At 40.6% G+C, this 20,680-nt stretch overlaps 1 protein-coding gene and 5 non-coding genes across 7 annotated transcripts; 3 read left to right on the plus strand and 3 right to left on the minus strand.

Annotated features, from left to right (window-relative positions):
- The first annotated feature begins 48 nt into the window (after positions 1-48).
- On the plus strand, positions 49-19,938 carry LOC104933142 (store-operated calcium entry regulator STIMATE). 2 transcript variants are annotated; one of them, XM_010748522.3, is made up of 10 exons: positions 49-1,007; positions 3,496-3,544; positions 3,645-3,740; positions 3,882-4,003; positions 4,292-4,404; positions 5,747-5,824; positions 6,075-6,218; positions 13,621-13,728; positions 17,654-17,777; positions 19,517-19,938. In XM_010748522.3, the coding sequence occupies exons 1-10, from the start codon at positions 782-784 to the stop codon at positions 19,630-19,632; spliced, it is 1,176 nt and encodes a 391-aa protein (XP_010746824.3). In that variant the 5' UTR covers positions 49-781; the 3' UTR covers positions 19,633-19,938. The 2 variants fall into 2 exon arrangements, with proteins under 2 accessions (XP_010746824.3, XP_010746826.1); XM_010748524.3 differs by lacking the exons at positions 49-1,007; positions 3,496-3,544; positions 3,645-3,740; ... (3 more) ...; positions 6,075-6,218; positions 13,621-13,728 and adding an exon at positions 17,418-17,546.
- Positions 4,901-4,972, minus strand: trnae-cuc (transfer RNA glutamic acid (anticodon CUC)). Its single transcript has one exon. It is a non-coding gene; the product is annotated as a tRNA-Glu (tRNA).
- On the minus strand, positions 8,151-8,222 carry trnae-cuc (transfer RNA glutamic acid (anticodon CUC)). Its single transcript has one exon. It is a non-coding gene; the product is annotated as a tRNA-Glu (tRNA).
- Positions 10,546-10,618, plus strand: trnar-acg (transfer RNA arginine (anticodon ACG)). Its single transcript has one exon. It is a non-coding gene; the product is annotated as a tRNA-Arg (tRNA).
- On the plus strand, positions 12,117-12,189 carry trnar-acg (transfer RNA arginine (anticodon ACG)). The gene has a single exon. It is a non-coding gene; the product is annotated as a tRNA-Arg (tRNA).
- Positions 18,204-18,275, minus strand: trnae-cuc (transfer RNA glutamic acid (anticodon CUC)). Its single transcript has one exon. It is a non-coding gene; the product is annotated as a tRNA-Glu (tRNA).
- Positions 19,939-20,680: the final 742 nt, after the last annotated feature.

The raw sequence follows: 20,680 nt of genomic DNA on the forward strand, positions 1-20,680 counted from the left end.
AGTGGGCACTGCTGGGCAGGGAAGCAGCTGGATGAGCGTGAGCCGTGACCTGCAGTTATTCATTTTAATCGTTTTCTGATATAAAAAAAGAGAGCGGTTTTTACAGGCGCTGTAGTCACGAGCGTCCGGTACACGCGCTTTTCAGTGTCAGAGGAAATATAAGTTTGTTAGCCTAGCGTTAGCTCAGAGCCGAGGAGTTAGCTGTGGGCTAGCTGGTTCAGGGGTGATAGCATCTCAGCCGCTGCATCTCGTTTTTACCACGGACGCTTGTTTGACTGTCGGCTAAACTCTCCGCTTTCACTGCTTGACCTGCGCTGATATCAAGAGTCAGTTTCAATAGTGCTTTTGTCTGTCTGAGCAGCTGCATGACATGTTTGGCTCATGTGTCCGTCACTAGATGTTAGCTTGCAGAGCCAAGCGACGAAAGGTTTCCACCGCTGCATGGACCTTCAAAACCCGAACCCGTTCCTAACGCGGCACCTTCAGAGAGTGTACACGAGTTAAATAGTGATACTTTAGTTAGTGCAACTTCTAGTTACGTTTTTTTTTGTTTTGTTTGCGACGACTGTACTCCCGACAAAAGCTGCTATGGCTGTATGGATGCCTGAAGCAGAATGAGTGTGCGCTTGGAAGGAAGAGGATGCCACCATCTTTCACCGAAGACTGTCCGGCTCAACATATCGATTAGCTGACCAACAACTGCCGGCGAGGAGCGGGAAGCACGCGGAGTCTGCGTGAAAGGCTACTGTCTGTCGACTTATTTAAATTAGTCTTCTGTCCCATGGATGCAGTTAGCGGTGTTAACAAGATGTCCCAGGTCGGAGACGTGGCACTGACAGGTCCGGTGGGAGCAGGGATGTCCGCCGTGTCCTTTCCCAACACGTCGGTGCCCTCCACCGCGAAGCCGGGTGCAGATAACCGCGGGTGCGAGAACGGCGCCTTGATGGACTCGTTTGGGATTTTCCTGCAAGGACTTCTGGCCGTGGTGGCTTTCAGCACGCTCATGTGTGAGTATGGCCTGACTGTGTGTCAGATATCTGACTCCAGCTGCTGAGCGAACCGGACAATTATCCAATAGCATCACTCTGTTAATCACATGCGATATTGATCCCGGCTGGGAGGCTCATGCTCCAGTCTATAACAGGAACAGACAAACAACAGGGAGATAGAAAGGCTTTCTAAACACAGAGTCTCAGCTCTGTATCATACAACAGCTGCTGACTTCTTCTCTCGTAAAGTTATTGGCTGTAGTTGGAGTGTGGCACATGTTTGCACCTTTTCCTTCCCTTCCATATCTATTATGTAAATTCATCAGGAAACTGTCTTTTTTTTTTTTTTACCAGAGCTTTGCTGGTGGCAGTTAGTTTGTAAAACGAAAAATGACGCCTGCAGCTTCAATACACTTGTGTAATACTGATTTACATACAAATAATGTTCCACTGTGTTTAGAACAGTTTTAAGTAAGGTGTACTATCTATACCCTGCAGCTACTTCACAGTCATAAACATTTCTCTTTATTGAGGATGCTTGGTAGGAACCAGTACATGTTCAGTACAGGTTCATTTCCATCCCTAGTTAAGGTGGCTTTATATTGGAGCTGGGCAGTGGAAGTTATATTTAGACAGACACAGAGATACTGGCATAGACAGAAAACCCACACTTAGCCATGGTTCCATTCAGTCTATGTCAATGTCTCCCCTAATGAGAGCCGTCACAGTTTTGTGTGTCGCAGCAGGCTTGCAGGATTAGGAATGATCTTTAGTGTTTGTTTGGTTTGTTTTTTTCCCTTTCCAGGCAGGAGAAGTAGGCCTCCGCCTGCGCTCACATCACACCCAGCTGCGCACAGGGTGTGTTTAGTCTGAAGTCACACTTTTGCTCAGAGCAGAAACTGAAGTCACAGCTTTGCAGTGTAACCTGCCACCCTAAAAGCACAAAAGCCTGGAATAGACGATTAGGCAGTGCTGTTATTTAGCTACGTTTTGAGAAGTCTGATTGTTTAATGCATCCACTGTGTTGCAACGTTGAACGATGCACGGTCTGTGTCTGATGTTGGAAAAGTACATCATTGGTTGCGTAATGTGGAAAGGCTCCTCTCTCGTGCAGCTCTGTGTCATAGGAGTTAAAAGAAGAGGGTGTCATGGACAACAACTCACTATTGTGAAGAACAGCAAGGGCTTTATTTGTGTTGGACATGTCACTGCTTTCAATGATGAGCCATCTTACATAAAACTCCATGACTCTTTTACAAAGGGAATAATTAAAATGAGGAATCTAAAAAGGTGCTACAGTATACTATAGAAGTATAAAATACTAGTATTTTAAAAAAACGATACTTGATACCTCTTTCGATACCACAGTAAAAGGTCTTGGCACACAAAATATGATATACGGTTTAATTTTTAAAATGCAAAACAATGTAAACAACCTGAACACAGTGTTGGTTCAGAAAAATTAGAAAGGAGGACCGTTTGCAGATTTTCCCACAGAATGATAATGTTAGTGTTGCAACCCCCCACGATCCAGCAGCAGTTGAGCCACATGGGTGTTAATTACGTTTGAGTTTATTGTGTTTACTCATTCTTACAAAATAAACACTGTGTTGTGTGTTTGTGTCTTTTGCGTAATATAGCTAACGTCTCTCTGTATCCCTGCAGTAGAGCTGTGTGATCGACCACACGAGAGGAGGACAGACTGTCTGATTTGTTTTTTTTTAATAACTTAGGTTCTTTAGATCCTATTGAATGTGTCATTAACGGAGATTGTATTGTTTTAAACACGTGGTATTGTCAAAGTATCAATACTTTTGATAGCCCTAACCCAAAATAAGTTTGGAGGACAAGGTTTTGCACTCAAACGCACACATACATCATATTACTACAACAGATCAGTTTGAGTCCGTATGGACAGATGCACTTTATGTCTACTGTGTTTCTTAATTTGGTCAGGCTAGATGTTGGCAATGATTTTGATTACAAAATACCAAATCTGGTCCACTTCTTCCTTTTAGACATCTTGAAAAAAACATTTCTCTGTTTCCTGTTAACTTAACATTGAGCTGAAAATAAGAGCATGATATTGCTCTGATATTTTTATAGCTGCTGCATTAGGTATTAGCAGGTTTTCGAACATGTTTTTGACCACTAGTTCTGCTTCCTCTGTGACCAACAACATATCGCCTGGTACTTCAGCAATAAACTGTGTGACATCTCACTTGTGAGCCTACCTGTGTGGTGGTATAACTGCTCAAAAAGGGGATGTCAGCTCTCATTTCCAAATCATAAATATGCCAGTACAAGATTTTCAGTTGGACTAAACAAATAACCTATAAAACCACTGCAGTGATCTTTGGATCATTGACAGCTCATAAGAGGGTTGTAACTTGGTTAAATGAAGACAAAGGAGATTCTCTTTGATTGATTGTATGTTCCTCTTTGTTTGTACGAATGATATGTAGTAAATTCCCGCTATCTTTGTGGTACACTCTTTCCTCTACAGTGAAACGCTTCAGGGAGCCAAAACATGAAAGGAGACCCTGGAGGATCTGGTAAGGCAGCTCAGCTAGCTTTTATTCGTTTCTCTGCAAAGGCATCAAATGAATCCCACTGGAGTGCCTCGGAAGCATATCAAGTGTCTTGTCTCTGCAGGTTCCTGGACACCTCCAAACAGGCCATCGGGATGCTGTTTATCCACTTTGCCAACGTCTACTTGTCAGACCTCACAGAGGAGGATCCCTGCTCATTGTGAGTCAATCCTTTATTTGGCTGTTCTCCTCAAGCTTCCCGATTCTGCATGTCGCAAATACATTTCCAAGAAACTTTGTTAAAAGGAAAGCAGGCTAGAACTGCAGTTTTGCATTACATGCACTGTTCTGTCTCTCCCAGATACCTCATTAACTTCCTGTTGGATGCTTCTCTGGGCATGTTGATCATCTATGCTGGGGTGAGAGCCGTCAGTGCTATTGTAGAGTGGAGGCAGTGGGACTCTCTGCGTTTTGGAGAATATGGTGAGGACTGTGTGTGTGAGTGGTAAAGTGGGAGCTCCAGCACATTCCTAAAATGCCTGTAATGCCCAATGGAGGGCAGTAGCTGCCCTCAGTACTGCAGTGCTGCAATGTCATTCACATTACATTCCTAGTGCCTTCTTTTGTCCCCAAAACAGTTTGTGTAACTCTGAATCGGTGAAATCTAATAATGATCGGTGCTACATATCTGAATGCCAAAGCAGATTTCTTCACAGTAATCTGTCTCGCTTTCCCTTCTGTCTGTCTGTGTCTGTCTGTCTGTCTGTCTAGGGGAGCCAGTGCAGTGCACAGCGTGGTTGGGCCAGTGTATCCTCTACATCCTCATCATGATGTTTGAGAAAGTCCTTATCATGCTGGTCCTCCTCATCCCGCAGTGGAAGAAGGTCAGAAAAAAGACTAACGTTTTAAAAAGATAGCAGGGAAATGAAAGTGTTGCAGCACATACAGCCATTATATTGAACTGCTTTGTGACCATATAAAAATAATAAGATTTCAACATCACATGCATGCTCATTGAGATGGTAAGGAGGAGAAATGGCATGTGTGGAGAAAAACAAGACAGCACCTACAGCCAACAAAGACTGAACGTAAAGTTGTCACAGACATGAACTCTTGTGTTTCGATGCTGAATTTCACACAGTGAGCCAAGTGTGATTTGTTTGTGCTCCCTGAAGTCTAAGACAAGTACTAAGACTGTACTTGTATAGTGCCTTTCTTTGACACTGATGACACAGCCTTTGACAGCAGTTTGTGGTTCAGTATCATGCCCAAGAACACTTGGACACGCAGGGAAGAAGCCTGGGATCAAACTGCCAATTATGTGATTAGTTGACAACCTGCTCTACCTCCTGAGCCACAGCCGCTAATCATAAAGAAACGTTCCCTGACCGGGAATCGAACCCGGGCCGCGGCGGTGAGAGCGCCGAATCCTAACCACTAGACCACCAGGGACACCTGTTATGGGTCAAGAGGCATGTTCTCTGGAATCCCTGTAGTGATGTGCTGTGCCCTCTCAGTTTACGCTTGATGAATTCATCACTTCATCAACACATACCACAACAGTTACTTTGAACTTTCGGTGAATAAACAAGGAACAACAAAAGGCTTCAAATCCAATGTTTTGTAGTTGCTAGGTTCTTCTTTTTTTTTTAATTACACAGCTGGTTTAAGTAAAAGTTTAAGTTAAGATTCCTGATTCAAAACACAAGAGCTGACACAAGGGTCTGTTTGCACCTTTGAGGCTGTAATCTCATCAGTGTGTCCTTCCAGTTTTCAAATGTATGGTATGCTGTGTCAAGTGTTGGATATACATGTTTTACCATTACATTTTTGTTATGTAATTTTAAATAGATGTATTTACATAGTGCTGTTTTTTTTCCCCCTCTGGTAATATAAACTCTCCAACAGTCAAAATGCTTCAAGTAAACATCTCAGTCAAAATAAACCAGTACATTCTGGTTTCACAATCCCATAAACAAATTTGTTCAGCAAACACAAACATTATTTGCATAACAGGTGTACTTTCTAATGGTCTTTCTAGCTTCTGGCAGGTTCCCAGTTGTGTGTGCTGCAGTGGCTTATCCCGTTTCCATTAAATAAATACAGAGAATTATTACCTCTACTGATTGTACTATTTCTACTTTGTAGTCTAAGGCTAAGTGTACTTTTTGTGTTGCTGTGTATGCTTACGTCTGTGCTTGTGTGTCATATATGTGTGTGTTGCAGCTGGCCCTCCTCAACCCTATAGAGAATCCTGACCTGGAACTGGCCATCGTCATGCTCATCGTTCCGTTCTTCGTCAACGTAAGTCTGCTGTTACTGCACGTTTTTCTTGGACACTGATTTTAGAGCTCCTGCAACACCAGTACACTACACATGTAGTGAGACCGTCATCAGCTACCTAAATCATCCCTGTTTGTTCATACCATGACCTTTGTCTTTGAGTGCTTGTGAATGTAAAATAACTTCTGTGTTTTAGTTGAATATTATAAAAATCACATGTTAATTCCACATGAGGAAAATTATTCACCACAGTATTTTCTGTTTCTTTTAGGCCCTTATGTTCTGGGTGGTAGATAATTTCTTAATGAAGAAGCACAGGACAAAAGCAAAGCTAGAGGAGAGAGAGGAGGACTCACGGGGGAACAGCAAGGTGCGCTACAGACGAGCTCTGTCCCATGATGACTCGGAGTCAGAGGTAAGTTTCACTGAACATTCACTAAAAAAAGATCCTTAGATAAACAGTATCACTTTCAATTAATTAAACATACATAGTTTAAGTTGAACATTAGAGACAGAGCAGATGCTGATTAGTACAGACGTCATCCAGAACACTCTTCTGACTGTTAGCTTTCCTGGTCTCCAGTACTGATTAGCACCCTGGTATGGACAAACTTGCTTTGTACTAATTCAGTACACCCTCAGTCTGTAGAGGAACATGCCTTAGAGCTGTTACGGTTGCCTTGATCATGGTTCCCAGTTGCTTTATAAGCTTGTAAAGCAGGGGAGTCGAGCTGTGCTGCACACACAATATTCATACACCAACACGTGAAGTCAGAACTCGGGTCTGGTACAAGCTTGTTTTTTAGAAACGATTACCAGCAAAGCCACCGAAAGGCGTGGGAGTTCTCACTTTAATCTGGTTGCTTGAAGTCTAAACTACCTTGATGTCTCTACCACATTCATGACCAATAATATAAGTACACAGCTCTGCATTGGTTTATTAAAAAAGTCTGTTTTTATCACAAGGAACTTTCCTAAGACATTTTTTCCATAATAGAAAAATACATTTATATGAAACTATAAAAAGTTTGCTTTAGAACTTGGCTGTAGGTTGGATCTGTTTCACAGGACAACCCTGAGATCAGGTCCATATCCATTCCCAAAACTGTGAGTCTCTAATTCAGGAATCCAACATGCTTCACATGACAGGAGGGATCTTTTAAGTTGTCTGCTAGTCTGGAAATTTGAACTCTCCCAATACGATATACCACTATGAGGTGGGTGGATGTTCCATATTTGCAAAATGGAGGAACTGAACTGTCGTTTGCATTTTGCTATTAGTCTTTAGAAGAAGGAAACCGTTGACCGTTTGGTATAGAGTCAATCTGTCAACAATTTGCTTTCAGGTTTCGTCCTCTATTAAAGCTGATCCTACATAGTTTTTTGAGCAGTTCTCCAACCTACATGTTACTGGTTAGGTTACTGGTTAATATCTTTTGACTGAGTGCTTGATTTGCTGTGGCCTGTGCCCCGTGATATCAGCCTGATTTTGTGTTCCATGAGGAGCAGAGTATGTTCTTCCATGTAAAACTGACAAAACTAAAAAGGAGTGATGTTATTGGTGCTGCATAGGGGGGAACTGAGGAAAGGTCAGCATCGCCTTTTCTTTCTGAACATAAGCCACCCAGAATCATACAGACTGATAATGTTTGTTTACATTGTTGTTACCAGATGTTGCTTTCTACCACCTGTTTCCTGGGTACATAAGCCACACCATTAAAGGCAGCATGGTCTCTCGGCCATGACACAGCAGTTTGGGGCAGCAAGAATTAATGCCGCTATGATTGCCTAATCTGATGCAGTGACAGTCTTAACAAACAAAAATATATATAATATATATGTGGTCTGACCCTGGAATTAAAGAATACATTTTCTACTCTTGAATGTCTTTATTAAATATCAGTTGTTCATCCACAATCTACCCGTGTTTTGCAGCCTCTTTGTTGTTTTCTACTTGAGCACATAATAAGGTGTTTTCTGAACCCATGGCAGTGAGAGCACCTAATACTAACCACCAGGGAAAGCTATGAGTGTTTTAAAGAGAATAGTCTAAGAAAGGCCACACACTGCCTCTAGTGGTGGTAGTGATGGACATTCTGGCCTTTAAAAAGTACCACAACTTGCCTCTGCTAGTGGTAGTGGTCTTAATAGGATATCACAGCTGTTGTTAGAAACTTGACGAGGAGCACATTTTTCTTTGCTAAAATTTGTAACTAAATGTGTTGTATTTTTTCTGTATTTTATATCAGTTTATGTATTAAACAATGAGTCATTGTGTGGTAACACAACACAACAGCATTGTTAAAACATTGCAAAAACAAAACTAACCTTAAAACAAAAAAGCTAGTTCCCTGACCGGGAATCGAACCCGGGCCGCGGCGGTGAGAGCGCCGAATCCTAACCACTAGACCACCAGGGACTGCTATGTGCTGCCTCTAGTGGTGGTGCTGGTTCTGGCCTTTTAACAGAAGGTACCACATCTACCTCTACTAGTACAAAGCAGGCCGCTGATTTCTTGCATGAACAGTTTCTTGTGTATATGTAGCACAGAAACACTTTACGTCTAAAACTATTACAGTATATTATAAACACAGCAAAGCCTAACCACTACACTGCCATGCAGCTGCTGTTAAAGCACCTGCACACACGTTTGATCCCTGTTATTCTTTTTAAATTTTTGGCTACTTCTTGGTGCTGCAAGAATGGAGCTGTGATACTGGGTGGCTTGTGTTCAGAAAGAAAATGCAATACTGATCTTTCCTCTGTTTCATATGCACCGATAATGTTTGTTTACATTGTTGTTCCACCCCCCACCTGTTTCCTGGTGATATCAGCCACACCATTAAAGACAGTATAGTCTCGTGGCCATGACGCGGCAAGAATTTATGAAGAAGAATTAATTTACTGTTCAAGCACATAGGGCGTTCCCTGGCTGGGAATCAAGTCCGGGCCGTGGCGGTGAGAGCAACAAATCCGAGACAGTTTTCAAACGGCCACACACTGCCTCTAGTGGTAGTAATAGTGTTCATTCTGGCTTTTCAAAGGGCTATGGTTGAAGGGTCACTGAGGAGTCCAGATACAAAAAGCATGAGACATCACATACTTGTTCGAGCTGCTCATTTGTTAGAAATTGTTTGTTTTTTTTGTGTGTGTGTGTGTTTTTTTTTTTTTTAACTCAAATGAACTTCACTTCCCTCTTAACTCCTGTTGAACAAGCTGTTCAACATGTGATATTGTTCTTCCTGTGGTCAAATAATGAGGCAAAGGTTAGAAGCAGAGGTTGGACAGAAGTCAAGAGGAAGCAATCAGATATGAAGGTTTGGGGTTTGGCTTCGGATCTCTTATTTTATGAGGGTGGGACAAAACAATGGGTCAGTAGCACAAATATAAGATGTCTGACTATAAATTTCTGGGTTTGCAACCTCGCTAGCTTCTGAATAACTTTTGGCATTGTTGTGTCTTTCTACTGACATTGTACATTGCACTCCAGAGTTGCCACTACAAACGTCTAGCACACATCAGATTGTTTGTGTCAGATGTGGTTTCACATGTTGTGAATACTTGTTTAAGCGAGATGAGGCGTCTGGGCAGAGCGTGCAGGAGAAGGAGTACTCGTCTTTTTGTTTGTTTGTTTGTTTATCAATGCTATAGCGTATGTGGACTCATCTACAAGATCAATGAAAGACTGAAAAGAAATATACAGGCAAGCAGAAAAGAGTGCAAATCAGCTACACTCCTTACACCGTCATCAACATTCCCATTCACTCACTGTAAATTCTCCAGACAACGACCTGCTCTGTTCACACATAACATTGCACAAACTTTGCAATAGGGAGCTGGTAAAGTAACATCTGTTCTGTCTCGCCCAACTGGTTGTGATGTTCGCATTTTCACGTACAGCTCCTCCACGTAATGTCTAAATAAGTTCAGGGATGCAGCAAGTAAGTCTGAAGTGGATATAGTAGACACAGAGTAAACATTGTCTTGGACCTGATTCCTACAAAACTGTTGTTCTTGGAAGTGGGTGTTTAGATTAGATGATTGCCACAATCAAATCTAGATTATACCATTTGGTTATGTTTCTGGAGTCTGTCCTTTATGTAGTAGATTAACCGTATCCTATTCTGGGCACATTCAGCTTTTAGGGCAAACAACATTAAGACCCAATAGCACATCACTACTTTCAGGCCACATTTTAATTTTGCTGACAGACAACACAAGTACTTAGAATGAGGACCTGATTTAGAAAGTCTGTTATAAGTAGGAGGAGTATTTATTGTATCAAATCAAGTTTATCACAATTGCGAAAAGTTAAAATCTCTGACAAGTAAGAGGGGGGCAAGACATTAATGGCGTTAAAAACAAACAACATAAGTTTAAAATCAATTGTAAAACGACTGGAAGCCAGTGGAGTGACGACAGCAAAGGGGTTTGTGTGTTTGTGTTAAAAATCGGGCAGCAGTGTTTTGCACGTAAGTTGGAGACGAGAGATTGAGGACAGTGTAAGTGGGCCACATGATTACAGCGCAAAAATAAATATAAAGCCACTTTTCTTGTTATGTTAACACATAAATGGCCAAAGCAAAGCAAACAAAAGCCAGCTTTATGATTTGTTTCACTTCCTACGTGTGCGCGGCAGCTGGCCTCACAGAGCGAGCCTTCAGCAGGGCATTGAGCTGTGGGGGATGGGCTGAGCTGCGGTGAGACGCATGTAATGGTTTCAGCAGGAGGTGTGTCACAGCGGGCCAGTGGCGCAATGGATAACGCGTCTGACTACGGATCAGAAGATTCTAGGTTCGACTCCTGGCTGGCTCGTATCTCGTTTTTCTTCTCTGTCAGAGTACAGTCAGCTGAAATGCAGCATTGCTTGGTGTTGATAAGCAAAAAATGAACCACGGTATCAAAATCTGGTGAGACGAAACAATCCTCAAAGGCCGTCAGCATTTGTAACAGACTTGCTTGCCAAAGCAACAGCATAATTTCCTTTATAAATACACTCGGGATAAGATATAGATACTGTGGACATTAATCTACATATTTTCCTTTAAAACTCTAAAGGGAGTTCTTAACCGGTTATGAAATGGTCTCAGTTTAATAATCTTCAATCTGACCAACATAACACGACCATAAGTGAGAGGATGGCTATTTTCATATTGTTATTCTTAATGCCGGCCAATCATTTGTATCCCATCGAAATGAACCAAACAAGGTGGTGGAAATATGACCACGTTTGTCCACAGGGTGGTGCCAGAATCAACATAAAATGGAAGTTCCTTGCATTTGAGGATTAATAATGGTGTATTACTGAGTTATTGTTGGGTATCTGAAGCCAGAAATATCAAGGAAATTTTTATGACCCAACTGATTTCACACACACACACACACACATTGGTTGTTATTGTTATCAAAATCAAAATAAAGAAGGGCTATCAGCTGAAAAAAGCTACATAAATAAAAAGTTGCTTGTAAGAATTAGGTGGCAGTAATGCAAAAGGACCACCACTTTTATTTTTCTGAAACTTTATTGCCTTAAACATGTAACAGTTATGTATCCTGTGGCTCTGAAGGGAGCTTTCTGTATTCTGTAAATAACCTTGATGATGTCATTGGGGTTATTTGGCTCAGGCTTAAGATGTAAAAAGAAAGCCTGTCTTACAAACTGAAGGCGTGGGGTATGAAAGAAGTGTGTATTTACTGGGCGAGTCTAATGAAAGATACTAACCAGTTGTATAACTGGAAAAATGTTGGACCTGGTATTTTTGGCGTATTGCCCATACAAGGGACTAAAGGCCAGCATATCTTAGCCTCTGCTCTTTTGATTTTACCATTCTGTATAAAATATGTCTCTTAAGACGCCCGGCCTCATGGAGGTCATGTCTTGGCCCCTTTACTAGTCACAGTTTTACATCACAACCTTAGTGGAAAAGGACAAGTGATCCCTCCCTCCAAAAATAGCACATTTTCTGTGTAGCTCCGTACTATAGTCCAGGATCGGAGAATTTGGGACAACATTCAGCTATTTGCTAGAAAGATATTTTTATTTTTTAATTATTATATGATATTATTAGCCTGAACCTGCCTTTCACTCAGTGATTTTTATAACACATACAAACATAAAGCTTCTTTTCTCTGTATTCTCACACCTAAATTGTGTGCCGTGAAGACAAAAGCCAAACAAAAGGTTTGTTTCACTTCCTAATTGTGTGCGGCAGCTGGCTTCACAGAGCCTTCACCAGAGTGTTGTGTTGTGGGGGATGGGCTGAGCTGCAGTGAGACGCATGTAATGGTTTTGGCAGCAAGAGGGAGACACAGCGGGCCAGTGGCGCAATGGATAACGCGTCTGACTACGGATCAGAAGATTCTAGGTTCGACTCCTGGCTGGCTCGTATCTCCTTTTTCTTCTCTGTCTGAGTAAAGTCAGCTGAAATGCAGCATCGGCTGATGTTGATAAGCAAAAATGAACCACTGTAAACAGTCTAACAAGCAAGACTGCAGTTATTGACTTACTTGGGAAAGTCACAGCATTATTTCACGTACAAAAGCACAGTACTATACTAGATATAGATATACATAAGAGACATTACACATTTAACCTAGATGCACTACAATGGTAAATGGTTATGAAACTGTTTCGGTTAGGGTAAGGGTTTTCCATAATATAATGCCTCAATATGACTGTCATGAAAAATACCATAAGTGAGAAGACTGGCAATTTTTTATATAGTTATTTTTAATGCTTGCGGATTCCCCTTGAAATGAATGAATGGACGTGGTGAAAACATGTCCACATTTCTCCATGCGGTGGTGCCAGAATCTCAAAATGAAAGTTCCCGTTCCTGCAGCTCTGGAGTGAGATTTCTCAAGTTTGAAAAATAACCTTAATCAGGCCATCAGTCAACTGTTGGAAAAGCTGTTGAACCCCATATTTATGTGGCATGATTCATACTAGGGGCATTTCCGATCGGATTTCTGACGTGTCTCCACTCTTGTCGGATTTCAAAGTGTCTTTTGTGTCGCACCAGACACTACGCGATAATGCACAATCACTTAAAATCCAGAGTGATGGAAGAGCATCAGAGAGGCTGACCAAATTCATGCTGCCTCTACCAGAGCGGTATGGAAGACAGCAGTTCAGTTCAGGAATAGTCGCTGAAATAAACTGAAATAAATAAAGCTGCTCCTGTGATGGAAAGCCACATTACCAGCATTCATAGTTACTGATGACTACATTGTTACCACATAAACTCTGCTGATAGGTTACCAGTGGCTGAACACACAAATCCAGTCTGATCACTTGTAAATAACAGTGCAGACTGTCTTAAAGATCCGATTTGAAATATGATTTACTTGTCTCAACCAAGCCTCGAGATCAAGATATCTCAGCCTGTGCTGTTTATGAGTTTACCATTCTTTATAAAGTCAATCTCTTCAGACCCTCAGCTTTATGGAGGTAAATTACAAAACATCCCTTTTATTAGTCATAATGACTTCCTGGAGTTTTGCATTCCATCCTTCGTGAAAGTGGACAAAATCAGGCGATGTAAAGTCTTTCACAAACTCTGCAGCTCCTATTTTCTGTTTATCTTCATACTACAATCCAGTAGCTGGGAATTCAGGATGTACCCACTTTGTGTGAAAACATTCAGCCATTTACTGGAAAGCCAGTTTCTTCAGAATATTGCAGAATAGGACTTTTATGTCTGTTTGTGAAACACTGTTGTGTGCCCTTTTTACAGTGTTACTATAAACCTGCCTCCCACTCAGTCAATCAGTTTGGCCTAACATTTGTCTGTCTCTCTTGCTTGTATTTTTTTTAGATCCTTTTCTCCGCAGACGATGAGATGGATGAGTCGGATGAGGATGATGTCCGACGACTCACTGGACTGAAGACAGTGAAGAAGAAGAAGCTTCGCATGGGGATCCCTGTTTGACCTGTGTGCCTAGCTACTACGGTTTTCTGTGCTAGCTGTTCTCCTCGCAGGCCAACATACACGTTCACCATACCACCACAGATTCTGTATCAGCCTTAGGAGTTGACACAATATCTTCAAACATAGGATGCTCTTTGACGACAGAAGAATATACTGTAATTGAATTCCCTTTATTGTTGACTCCTGGAGGACTTTTGCATCGACCGTGTCTAATCTCGGATCTAATATGACACACTGGGAGATATTTCTGCTGTTAAGCAGGTTTTTCAGATCACTGTTGCATTTTGACGTGGCACTCCTGGGCCGAGTGTTGTGTGTAAAGACACTGTCAGGGAAAAATAATCCCACCATGAACGATTATAATATCGCTAAATCCTTTATGCACGTATAACAGGAAAATGTATAACACTGGTTTAGTACTGTTTGGACTTCAGTGGCAGTGTGTATGGGTACAGTTGTCCAGGAAAAGGTTGGTTGGACAAGTCTAAACGGCCACAACAGAACCAAACACCATGCAAACAAAACAAGCTCAAAGAGTCGGTTTCATTTCATATTTTAACATGTATTCCTGGTGTAGTTTCAATGTAAACTTTGTCCTTCGTTTTCCCATGTAGACATCACACCACCGTGTGCGTATGTGTGCGTGTGTATACAGTTTCAAATTTAGAGGAGCATTTCTTGAGAGTGTTTGAATCACTGTATTGATGCAACACTTTCCAGCACAGTTACACACTTGACTACTGCATATCTTCTATGTAATGTTACTCGTGTCAAAAGGAGCACATTAATGCTTTCAGCGACCTTCCATTTTTTATCTTCTGACACAGTCATTTCAACCATTAAACCTGTAAGACTGCTGCAAGCGTGACACTGCAACATCCTTCTAACATCAACTCAGCCGGTGTGTTCTTTCTCTAGACACAAGATTGCAGTCTCAATTTGTTTGTGACCGTTTTACTGATGTGCTCTGATGTGTACTTTGTCTTGAATGTCTTTTGTCTAATTTTTTAAGTGTTGGGTTTTCTTTTTTTTTTCTTTTTTTATATAAGTTTTGAGTGTAATTTTGGGCCAAAAAGGTGACTATGCTTGTTCCAAAAGTGTTCTTTATTCCTTCACTCCAATGGGGAGAGTAAATATGGGAACCATTTCTTGCACAATTTCCCATTTATCATAACTTTCATCCTTTTGTGTTGTGTATGGGTTGTATTTCTTTTCCTTTTTTCTTTTTTCTTTTTTGTCGAAATAATGTGCCTGAGTGAAATTACCAGCAGGTGTTTTGTTGTTTTGTGTTTGTTTGATTTTAGGGTAGTTTTTTGTTTTGGGTTTTTTTTCTGATGGTTTTATCCAGAGTTCCAGATCTTCAGGCATGAAGCAGCATTCAGCGGGCTCTGATGTTAAGAATGTGACATGCATAGACCTCTAAACTGTTACGTGACTGTGGACCAGACAGTAGGTTGACAGTGAGTGTGATTGTGTGTGCATATCGCTGTATATACACACAATATACCTGTATGTACAGGGGTGTGCTGGGTGCATGTGTTCAAGTGTGCATCATTGTATGACTGCTGGTCCTCTTTTAAAGTAAATGGAGAGTGACATAAACTGTGACTGTGATGACTATGTTAATGGTGATGATTTCATTATGATGTTTTTGGCATGTTGGCAAGGAATAAATGACTGCATTTGAATGGAGGAAAGTACAGCATCTCACAGCAGTTATGGTAGCTCTCAGCTCAACCGGAACAAAGAGGGCTTTTAGTATTTTGCAAAGTGAAACTAGTATAAGGGAAGCGATGGGAGTAAATTATCATTATAGATGCTTTTCCAATAAAGGATGTGACACACTATCTTGAAAGTTGACTTATTCAAACTATGGTTTGTGTTATAGTTTAAAGCATTGTGTGATTGAAAAGGGTTCCCTGACCGGGAATCGAACCCGTAGCCGCCGCCCACTACCATCAGAGATGATGCCCTGTGGGACATCTGTGTCCAAAGTAATACCGCCCAACAACAGTACAACACTGAAGAAGATCATGTGAGTAAACACAGACACAGTATTAGTGCGCGAACACCCTTAAATTTGGGGAGAAGTGTGGTCGCCATTACAGCCACCCCACCTCCAGTCATGATTGTGTGTCCAAAGATAGATCCAGCTAGTACTTATAGCGTCAGGAGTCGTGTTCATCCCTGAGAAGCTCTTAAAAATACATTACGCTCGGGCTCATCAGCTTAATTTAACACACAAACGCCAATTTACCATGTAGACTGCGTGCTGTCATTTCACACCCCGTCTGACACAAGCATATCATTTTATGTGTTGTTTTTCTCCTCCATACCCACTTCACACCAAGTAGCATGCATTTAAAAGCCACCGGTGGAGCAGCAAATACAGGTTGTAATAGTCTAATGGGGTTGAGATGTTAACTGGTCAGAGTAGGTAAACAGAGAGAGTGTCTATGACCTTTAGACTTGAACTTTGAGAGGCGTAATAAACACATAAACAAACTAATTCCCCCCTCGCTAAGCAGCTTTAGTTCACAAGAGTCAGTGGAAGTAATCACATACACATGAGGAGTGACACTTTGTGTCTTTGTCTTTTTTTATTCCATTCAAGTTTATACATCTCTACACTACACTCATATGATAAGATTATACTGTGATACAATTGAGTGAGTGAAACAAGCTTTCAGATTTCTCTCCATGTCGCAGAGCTTGTCATTTTTAAAATAGTGAGTCAGTTTGTCTATCATCTCTCAGTTTCAGTTTATGATGCCAAAAGTTATGACTGCTGACACCTCAACTTACGTGTTCCAGTCTAAAATACTTGCCTTGTCATCCTGTGAAAAAGCAAAAGAAACATTTACATTTTTATTTTTGCAAAATGTAAATAAGAGAAAATCTGAAGTGCAGTGTTACATACAATTGTAAACATTAAATAAACATAGAAAGTTATGTGATATTATGTATCAATAAATAAAATGAAACACATAATGTAATCTGTCAGTTTTGAAATGTATTATTGATTTCAGAGTTGACATTTGATTCCAGCACCAGCTTGTTGTCTTTAATATTGCGAAAGACAATTTATTACTTATTATATACTCATTATTGTTATTATTTCTATTTTATATTTATTTATTCCAGCTACTGGAGGTTGTACAGAGATTTATATAGTGTGGGCCTACATTTGACCTAACTTGACTCCTCGTTGACTCACACTAGTAAAGGACCAATGGGCGTCCTGTAACTTAAACAAGTCAGTAGGAAAGTTTCTGAGCTCTGTTCAGCCCTTGTTTTGTTACTTCATGTGGTAACTGTCTGGAAATGCCTTTTACAAGACCCAAAAAGACATTTCCTCAGCCTTAAATCAAGTCGTAGCAATGGGCAGGCCGAGTCCCAACCACTGGAGCTGCAGGGAGGTGTTGGACATTCAATACTTGCTTTAGTGCCAAGTTCCACACCAACATTTCAAAAAGAGGGTATCTCTGCCAGGGTCTGCAGGGGAGGAGAGGGCCGACAAGCACTTGTGTTCGGTCCGGAATTATCAGCTGTTGACCTAAGCTTATCGTAAAAGATGGGAGACCCATTCCAGCTGTACCATCTCTCACGTCACACCTAATTATACACACTGACAACAGGCTGAGTGGGACAGAAGGCACGGGGTCTGACTGACTCACTGGGTCTGGACCAGGACTATATATAATTTCAGGCTTGCTGGAAGACAAAGGCACACAATAAGAACCAGCGAATCTATCACACTGGAAAGAGGTGTCTGTGGAATCAAGACAAAGACTTCAATCACCATGTCACAGGTAAGTTTCATCAATTAAGGTATGCTGTTTTATTTACAAAAATGGATCACGGTAGAGCATTAGCAGCCTGTATTTTCTGTCTTTTTACCCATACCCTTTCTCCCCAGCCAGGCGAGGTGAAGAAGAAGAAGCGTCCCCCAATGAAGGAGGAGGACCTGAAAGGAGCCCGCAGTAAACTGGGACTGAAGGGCGAGGTCAAGAGTAAGACCTATGAAGTCATGGTTGAGTGTGGTGAGTAAAGCCTTTTATTTATGTTGTTTCCTCTGACGCCATTTCAGATGTTAACGCACAAATCTGTAACGACATTTTGTCTTTCTATCCTTACAAATGTATCTTTCTTCCAAGAATGTAGACCTCACATATCATCATTCTTGTCAGTTTGACATAATAGAAGAGACTTTAACTAACACTGAGTTATGTGATATAGTGGATATGATTCTTGGCTTCTCCCATTGAGAACAAAAGTATTTTTATCAATAAATGAATGAAGACAAAGATAGATATTTGAATGAATAAACAAATCAAGACAGAAATAAATACATAAATACTTATACATGTTTAATGTATAACAATGAATAATTAAATTAATAAACATATTTTGGAAATGCAGAAAGAAATAGCAATAGATTTGTATAAATGCAATGTATAAAACGTCAGTTCCCTGACCGGGAATCGAACCCGGGCCGCGGCGGTGAGAGCGCCGAATCCTAACCACTAGACCACCAGGGAGCGGTGCTTTGTCGGTTCGGCTGTACTGTTTATATACATGATACCAGATATGAAAAGGGAAATGTGCAGAATATTACTTTTTTAAAATAAAAAATATATTTTAACTCTCATAAATCATAAACATGATTGTCATCACAATAATAACACGTTTCAAAATAACAAATAATTTAAACACTGCCATTCATTCTCATGTTACAACGTTATATTATTGTGATTTTATTATTGTTTATTTGGTTACACTGTCATACAATAGGTTTCCCTCAGACATGCCAATATAAGGTCACGTTGAGCTTGAGCTGAAGCATAGCCACGATCCATGAGAACCTGTGAGATGAGAAAGCTTAAAACTCAGGGGAAGAAGCTCAGTTAGTAACATTAATGGAACATTAATGGCAGTCTAAGTCTATAGCAGCATAACTTTCATTAACTAAGGGATGGTTTAGGACTCACCTGAGCCAGCCCTAATTATAAGCTCTATCAAAAACGTCTAAAATGTGAAGAAGTTGTCTCCCTCTTGAACCCAAACTGGGAGTTTGTTCTACAAGAGGAGCTTTATAGCTAAAAGCTCTGGCTCCCAATCTATTTTTGGAGACTATATAAACCACAAGGAACAGTGCGTTTTGAGGGTGCAGTGTTGTAGTAGGGTAATAAGGTACTATGAGCTCTTTAATATATGATGGTGCCTGACCATAAAGAGCTTTGTACGTAAGCAGTAGGATTTTAAATGATATTCTGGATTTACAGTTAGCCAATGCAATATGTCAAATTGAGAGAAATATGATCTCTATCAAGTGTTGATTGATTGATTCCTGTCAGTACATGTGCAGCAGCGCTCTGGATCAGCTGCAGAGTCCTAAGAGACTTGATGGGGCTGATAACAAGGAGTAGAAGTAACATATGTACACTTTTTTTCCGGCCTCTGTTTGAGACAGGATGTGTCTGATTTTTGTGACGTTATGGCAGTCCTTAAAGTTTTATGTAGACATTAAAGGACATATCCTGACCAAAGTTAATTCCAGGATTCTTTATGGTGGCACTGCAGGCCGGCGTGATCCCATTTAGAGTAACAATATCTTTAGATAAAGAGTTGTGGAAATGTCATGTAGGCATGCTTAAAGTTTAGCTGCTAACAACTGCTGCACATTTCTGCTCTTCCCTCAAAGACTTACTCATTGAGGATGAGCAGTGAACTGGTTAAAGTATCTGTTTTTCTGAGGATACATATCTGTGTCTGTGTTTAGAACGTATGGGCAAGGTGGCTCCATCTGTGTTCGCTGGCGTGAGGTCGGGGACAGAGACGGCCCTGGACAAGCCTGCTGCTGCCAAAGCTCCTGGAGCCAGTGTGTTCAACAAATAAACACACTGCAGGGCAAAACGAAAGCACTGAAGAAACACACACTGCAGTCTTTATGGTTCTGAGTCACCGGTGATGCTGCATAATATGGGTTGCAAAAAATGTTATTTTCCAAATGAAGTGGGATTTAAGAAAGATAAATGGCCTGATTTTGTACGAGTTGTTGTTTTAAGCAGTTGTTTGCATGCTGCATTGAGAGGACTTGGCTCAGATTTGGATTCATGTGGCTGATGGGCCACAGAGAGTTATTTATCAGTGCTGACAAAGACTGTTTATTGTTTTCTTATTTGTTCTTTTTTTATATATATATTTACATTCACATTTTTCCTAAATAAATGATTATCCCCTGTGTTGAATTTATTTATATTTTCATTATTTGTAGTAGTAGTAGTAGTGGTAGTAAATTAAAATCAATAGCAATTTCTATGTAATGGTGAACTGTAATTCAACTTAATTCAATTATTGAACAACATGAAGTGCTTAGTTATGTTTGTAAGTACAGCACAGCATAAAAGCATACACATATATACACATGTTGTGTATATATGGGTTGGGTGAGGTTGAATATGAATTGCAGACATGATGATCTGTCTTATTGTTCGTGTAGGTAAGTTTCAATCAGAAGCCAGCATCAGCATCTCTAAATTTCCCAAATTTTTGGTACGTTTTGGGTGTTCTTCCAAGAGGAAAGTGTTAATGTATTTGATTATTCAATCCTGTGCATGTACATGTAGCTCTGAGTTATGATGTAGCTAGAGTGTGATAACACGACTTGTAATTTTAATTAATATCTATTAAGTCCTCAGTAAATAAAGATAAACACTTAATTATTTTCTATTTTAGAAATGGGGAACAGCACAAATGTGTAGCTGACTGGTGTTCATTAAAAATCATCTCCTACACTAAATAACAATAAATTCACTAATTGCTGCTTTTGTGATATTTTCACTCTCTGTGTCAAGCTTGTCATGTTGCCGAATATCTACATACTATGTTTGGTGTCAGTCCTTTCAACAGTGAGTACATTGAGCTCTGGTCTGTTGGTCAACAC

Source organism: Larimichthys crocea, chromosome VI (genome assembly GCF_000972845.2).
Source record: "Larimichthys crocea isolate SSNF chromosome VI, L_crocea_2.0, whole genome shotgun sequence".
In the NCBI taxonomy this organism is placed as follows: Eukaryota; Metazoa; Chordata; class Actinopteri; family Sciaenidae; genus Larimichthys; species Larimichthys crocea.